At 49.1% G+C, this 7,224-nt stretch overlaps 1 protein-coding gene across 4 annotated transcripts in view; it reads right to left on the bottom strand.

The window, feature by feature from the left end:
• Nucleotides 1-560: 560 nt before the first annotated feature.
• Nucleotides 561-7,224, bottom strand: part of NSMF (NMDA receptor synaptonuclear signaling and neuronal migration factor) — a 47,992-nt gene continuing 41,328 nt past the window's right edge. For all 4 annotated transcript variants that reach the window (XM_033077213.2, XM_033077215.2, XM_033077214.2 and 1 more), the window contains one exon: nt 561-5,876. In XM_033077213.2, the coding sequence (XP_032933104.1) occupies nt 5,779-5,876 (98 nt within the window). In that variant the 3' untranslated portion in view covers nt 561-5,778. The remainder of the gene's footprint in view (nt 5,877-7,224) is intronic.

Below are 7,224 nucleotides of genomic sequence, written 5' to 3'. Positions count from 1 at the left end.
TGAATCCACCCAACTGATTCCACCATCATCTGAGCTGGTCCTGAGCCAGAGACCAGGGGACAGTGGCAGTGACCAGTTCTGGTCCAGTGACCAATCCACAGCCTCAGCAGCAGCTCAGCCACCCAGGTGAGAAACATTCCCCAGGTACAACCCAACACATCCCTGCAGACCCTGGGAGAGTGGGGAGCAGGGCAGGGGCTGTACCCCAGGGTGTGGCTCTAGAGACAGGAAAAAGCACAGCAGGGGCCACCTGGGGACACGGGGCCAGCACCTGGGGACACGGGACCGGCACGTGGCTCCATCAGGTGCTTGGGGTTCTCTCTCAGCTCAGCAGTGCAGGTGGAGAGGTTCCTCCTGCTAAAGGTTTATAGGGCACTCCTGCTGTGATTGTCACCAGGTCACTGGGATGCTGAGATAAGGAGGCTTGGAATGTCTGATGAAGTGAGTAATTATCCCCATTCTCGGAATACAGGGCAACAACCTGTGATGGGCCTTATCTGTCCTTGCCTATGCCACTTTTATGGATACTCTAAAACCAATACAATACTGTGAAAAAATTATTAGGTTGCATTAGTTCTTTAATATTTACTAAACATTTATGGAAAAAAGCAATGTAGTTTCTCTTCAGACAGATTCTTTACATTTAACATCCACAATGTTTATTCCTTTCAGTCTTTACATTTCTCACACTGGCAGTAAATTGGGCTGAAGTTATTTCTGAACCAAAGCTGCTGCTGGTTCCTGGTGCTCTTTGATAGATCATGCACTGCCCTAGCAAAGTTATCTACCATTAACTGTGCCAATGACACAGCAGGATCACCTGGGAATAACAATGATCCCAATCAGGGTCATGGCCATTAAACCACCCATTTACTCCCTCAGCTCCCACAGACATCAATAACAGGCTGATTTGCCAGTAACAGTTTCCAGTTGACTTTGGCTTGTGTTTCCAGAATGAGAATTAAAAAACACTTCCATGGAAGATGCAGAAAGCTGGGGATAGGCTGTGGTCAGTGGTACAAAATACAGAATTACAGAGTCTTTACAGATGACGTGGAAAATGGTATCACCACTCAATAGCCCTTGGGAGGACACTGGGATCCTCAGGAAGGGCTGTCCCTAGCTCCAGGAACTGGCACAGCAAAACCCAGAGCACAGAGCAACTCAGCTGGACCTGAGCTGAGCTGAGCCCAGGTAGTGGGCAGTGGGGCCTGGTTCCCCAAGAAGGTGAACACAGCCCAACACATCCCTGGTGGAGGGTTCTGAGAGCAGGTGCCAACTGGAAGGGCCCTGGAAGGATTTTCTCATTCATAAAGCAACATAACTTATCCTGAACTCAGACATTAATGCTAATAACCAAGTGTGACTCCAGCTGGCTTGTGAGGGGCTGAATGTTTACACTCAGACCAAGAGAGGAGAGCAAGCCTGCCATTCCACCTCCAGTGGGATTAAGCATGGGGCTGGCTGGGATTAAGGAGACGCTCCCAGTCCTGCCAGGCTGGCTGTTTATAACCAGCATTTTCCATTCTTTCAGCGAACCCCACTTGTGCTGCTGAGGGTGCAGAGCAGCCCTGCCAGCAGAGCCTGGGAACAGGAACTGCCAGGCACAGGTCAGCAAGGCAGGAGCAGCAGGAGCTGTTTGTGGGGTGGATCTGTGCCAGGATCCCGAGCGGTGCTCACGCAGCCGGACACCACATCCCAGCCTCCCACTTCCCTGCACATGGAGCAACCCCCAGAGCTGGGGACAGAGCCTGGGGGCAAGGGCATGGGAGCACATGGACACACCACTGGAAGCAGGAACCCTGTACTGAGCTCCAGGCAGCAAGTCCAGGCTGAGGAATGAAGAATAAATTCCTTCCTGGACTTTCCCATACAGAGGTTGAGCCCTTCCACTGGCTCTGGTGGCTCCAGAGGTGGGAGCAGGTGGGATCCCACAGCAGAGTCCTCACACAGGCAGGATGAGCTGGCTGGGTACCTTCTGCAGTCAGATGTTTTGCTGGAGCTACAAGGATTTTTCTGCTTGTTTTTTTAACACAGGAAGGGATTATCTGGGAATTGTGTTTCCCACCCCAGGCCTGGAGGTCAGTTGCAAAGGGAAACTGGTGGCTGCAGCATGAGCAGAGGTGCAAAAAGCTTCATCTGTTTCTACTTATTTCTACATCTCATGTGTAACTTGAATTTTCTTCTTCCCTTTTCTTCCTAGCCAAACAAGAGAAGAAGAGAAAAGCCTCTCTGAAAGTGCCACATCCACAGAAGCTGTGATGCCCCAGTCATCTCCAGCTGAGTGAACATTCCCTGCAGGCACCACAGAACATCCTCAGGGCCACTCCCAGCTCGTGAACCAGGCTGAGAAGCAGGGCTGGGACAGCTGAGGCCTTCCTGCCACTCTCCTCTCCTGGAGGTGACACTGCCAGCCCGAGCCATCACACATTTGTCACAGTTAACAGGTGTGACAACAGCCTGACCCAAGGGCTGGGGGTCACATCCAACACGTCCAGCACAGACCCCCACCCATGAGTGGTGAACAGCCAGGGCTGGCACCCAATTCAGCCATCTGGGTTTCATCTGCTTCTCTTCAAGTGAACCAGTGAACTCTCCTGCCCCTCTAAAGGCAGTTCCAGAGCACAGAGGAGCAGCAGCAGCTCCTGGTGGAACAGGGCAGTGGGGATGGAGCTGCTCCTTGCTCACCCAGCCCAGGCACACGGAACAGCCGGCGGCACAGGACAGAACTGGTTTCAGACACACCCCGAGAGCAGGGTGGTGAGGGCTGCAGGAACAGGTAGGAGTGGAATGAGAGATAGTCTGTGTGCCCAGCAGCCACAGCTGCCCTGGGCAGGGCACTGCAGGGAGCCCCAGCACCTCTGGGGATGCTGCAGGGGCACAGGGAGCCGAGTCCATCAGGGCTGCCCTGGCATTCCCAGGAGATGCTGCAGGAGCACAGGGCTGAGGAATATGATGGGTGTTGGAGTTGTCCTGGCTGGGACCATGCTAGGCTCATCCTTCACAGGGTGGTCTGACTGAGGAAGTTCCAGGCTCTAGTTTTACTTGTGAAGTTTAAATAATTACACTTTGTATTTGCCTCTGCTGAGCCCCTCCTTTCCCAGCAGCCACCTGACAAACCCCACCAGTGAAAAGGGGAAATAAAAAATAGTTTTCCTGCCACCAGTGGTTAACTCCAAGGACGCTGCCACACACACAACATCAAACATCACAACACTATTCCAGTCACAGCTCTGAGAGAATTTCATCTCTTTAGGCAAATGAGTGCTACAAAGGAAAAAATATGTTCATGTCATAAACATCACAAGCTATGAGGAATATAGATCTTTGGAGGGAAATGCATTCATCAGTTGTCATATCCCATAAACTGCATCAGGAGAACAGTCCATAGTCCATTCCAACACAGAAATTACTGTACAATCTACCTTCTACTTTGCACCCCAAGTACTACAAGTGGTCAGTGAGGATATACAACAGTTCTACAGAGAAATCACTCAAGTGGATACATAAATGGGCCCTTTGGGGGTTAAATAAGATTTTCAATAGTTCCACAATGCTACATTCATGCTACCAAGTTCACTGAATTGGGATCTGAGAAAGGAAGAACAGTTTGCCTGTCTCCAGTTAGGAGGTGAAAGGGTCAGAAAGGGAGAGAGTTTTGCATCAGCATTTTAATCCTCCCACAACCATTTCCTTCTCCAGACAACATGACTTTGTGCTTTCATTGCACCTCTGGCTCCCACCTCTCACTGCTGGTGGAATCTCCAATGTTAAACAGTAATTGGCATAAATCTGGGGTTTTCTTTTATTTCTAGCATTTTCTTCCAAAAGCTACAGACTGGTGCCTGTTCTCCCCTTCCCTGTAAGTCTGGCAAACCTGACTGAGTCCAGGGATGAGACGTGGCTACCAAAGCTCCCAGCCTGGGGGAGGCAACAGCCCACACCTGTCTGTGTGGCCTTCAGTGACTTTAAACTATCTCTCTCCACCTATTCCTCTCCTTACTGTATGTACATTATTTTTTCAAAAGTTTTGCTATAAAACTGCTCTAAATGTAAAGGGTTCAGCAGTTCTAGCCAAGGGCCTGCTCCCCAAAATCACAACCACAGGTATGGCACAGGGGAAGGAGGACTCTACAGATCAGAACACCAAGTTCTCTTTGTAAGTAGTTAAAAGAAGATTTGTACATGTATTTTCCTTCACTTCACAATCAACAAGATACCAGGAAAATAAGGTAATCCTTCCCTGTTACTTCCTTTGCTTGTAAAAGAAATAACTTGTGTAACCTCCCAGAATTGCCAGTGACCTACAAAGACTCTAAGTACTATTTGTCCTCTGAAAGGACAGCAGAATGTGAAATAAGCCCCATCCCCAAAATCGAAAAAGCACCCCCTTAGCAAACCAAACAAAAATAAATATATTCCAAGAGATACCATTAAATATCAAGCACAGACCTGGGCTCTCAGGCTCTCTGACAGAGCTTGGGGTTTTCTCTGTCCTACACAGGAAGGGGCTGAGCAGCTCAGACCAAGAAACAGGTCAGGGGAAAAGGGGTGGGGTATGCACAAACAACTGGCAATCAAGTGAACAGAGAAGAGTCAAACTCATGCTCCAAGCCTGTGCTGTGTCCCTCCAGAAGCATTTCTCCCAAATGCCTCAATGCTCAGCCCCCTCAGAGGGGTCTCCACACAGGAAGAGAGCTCCTCTCCCAACACACAGCAAATCACTGGCATGAACAATTAATTACCATGGCTATTAATTTCTAATTCATTTTTATACCAAAGCGAGCCTGACCGAGGCTTCCCAGCCAGGTCCCGTGTTTCTAACCTAAAGTATTTCAGCAAAACTAAAGTTCCATAGTTTTGCAAGCAGCAAAATAGAAAGTAATGAAGTTGTGGCTAACTGGAGGAGAACTATACATTCGTGAGCACATACAGGTAGTGCAGCACAGCTACTCTTAAAGGAACCAAACCAATGCAGCAGACATGCAGGGTCTGCTAACTTATGTTAAAACCATGTTTGCTGGTGATTAAATATGTCTACAGAAGATATATTACCATTCTGAATATATTTTCAAGCAGACCAAAAATACCTCATCTATTGGTTATGGTGTGTTATTTTTAACTAATTAAATATCAGGAGGGATTTTACCCCTCCCTCGCTATAAAAATTGCACTTATTTTCTATTAAACAAAACAAACAAACAAAAAAGAAGATTTCAATTCTATATCCCAGTATATATTCACATGGAAACGGGATGATCTTGCTCTAAGCTTGCAGGAGTAGGTGTAGCAGTCCTTGCTCTCCAGGACTCCCAGCACAGAAAGTCCCACCAGGACAACGCCCTGCTCCCTCTGTGCTCTGGTGACTTCTTCACTGTAGTGCATGGGTTAACTGGGTTTGTGTTTTTTTGTAAGAAAACCTGAGCTTCAAAAGTCTTTAAAAGGACCTGGAATCAAATCTGGCCCATTCTGACCCAAAACAGCTCAGTTCTGCCAGGAACTCCATCCTGTCCTCGTTTCACACAGCTCCTCCTGAGGCCCCAGGGCTCGGACCGAGGCCAGCGAGGTGTCACTGTCACCCCCTTCCCTCCAGTCTCTCTTGGCCCAGGACACTTTTCCTCCCGACACTTCCGAGGGCTCCTCCTTCCCTCCCTTTAGCACTGCTGCCTCCTGTAGGGCTGTGAAGGGCTCCCTGTGCCAATAAAAAAGTCTCTCTGCAATAAAGCATGACTTCTTGGACACTGGTGATGAGCTTCCTCTTGCAAAGTCTTCTCCAGCTCATAAAATGTCATCGTAATCCAATAGCTTGGAGTGCTGGCGGGTCTTCCAGAGGCGGTAAAGGCGGAAGTCAAAGTAAGTCTCAATCATTTGCTTACCTAGAAGTGAAACGAGGCAGAGGGGTCACACCCTGAAAGGAGCACGAGGGAGAGGGGACAGAACTCAGCAGCACAAACCCCCAGGCCGGCTGTGGGCAGGGCACAGGGACCCATCCACGGCAAACACTGACACTGAGCACGTGGAGGGGCCCGTGAGAACCAAACATCTTTTTAGATCTCCTCAACCATGAACAGCTCCCTGTAATCCCTTGGCAGGGTTTGTCCCCGGGGGCAGGAACTGAGCACAAAGTCTGTCTCCAGACTTTGACCTCTCTGCTTTGAGTGCTGAGGGGAGCTGGGGGCTGGACAGGATCAGCCACAGCCTGTTGAGGCACAGGGACTTCAGAGGCTGTAAACCAAGAGTTAACTCCTTGTAAAGAAACACTGAAAATAATTAACACTGAAAATTCAAATTTAAAAATGTGTATTTTTTTTAAATGACCAGGCCACCCCTGTCCTGCTCCTGTCTGTGCTCCCAGCAATGAGCTCCCAGCACACAGCAGTGCCAGCTGTGCCCCCAGCCCCTCTGACTGAAGGGGGTCTCACAGGCAGCCAGGAGGTGCATTTGGAAATACAAGGGCAAACAACCCTGAACTCAGACAGGGCTCAAGGAGGGGATTTTCACTTGTGAGGCCTGATTAAGATTAGTTTTAGATGACTTTGCAAAGGATTACAAGGGTACACTCTTAGTACGTCCCAGACTGATCAAGGGGATAAATTCAGACGTATTCTCCAGCTCAGCTGCTTTAATGCCTGCACACAGAACTCACTGCCTGGCCTGCTGAGCTGCCCAAACACCAGGAATTTCCCTGCAAGCTGCTCCTGGACACATGGGAGCGTGTTTGCTCTGGGACCTGTGCAGCTGAACTGATCACACACAGAGAACTGAACAGCCTGGGCTAGGGCAGGTGTCCCTGCTCAGGGAAGGGCTGAACTGGGTGATCCTTAAGGTCCTTTCCAACCCAAACCAATCTGTGACTGATTCTGTGAACTCTGCACAGCTCAGCACCAATGTGCTCAACTCCTGCACATTCCTGAGGGTGAAGGGAGGTAAGGAAAACCCAGCAATGCTGAGACCAGAGCTGGGGGCAGCAGAGAAGTGCCTACAGCTGAATCCTGCATGGTTTTATCTGCCAAGAACTGCAGCAAAGATAAAAGAACACAGGCAAATGCAGAATCTGTTGCTTGTGAAACTGCACTGTGAATTACTGACATTGATCAGCAAACAGGAAAAATCCTGTAGCTTCTTGAAACATCTGAGCTACAGGAAACAAAAAAGGGAAAAGAGACAGCTGACTGAGCTGTAGAATGGCTCTGATGGGCCATATCCCAGTTGCTTATTTACACA

The sequence above is a fragment of the Catharus ustulatus genome, chromosome 21, assembly GCF_009819885.2.
Source record: "Catharus ustulatus isolate bCatUst1 chromosome 21, bCatUst1.pri.v2, whole genome shotgun sequence".
Taxonomy (NCBI): domain Eukaryota; kingdom Metazoa; phylum Chordata; class Aves; order Passeriformes; family Turdidae; genus Catharus; species Catharus ustulatus.
Note: the sequence above shows the minus strand (reverse complement) of the source record. Positions and strands in the feature narration are given on the sequence as shown.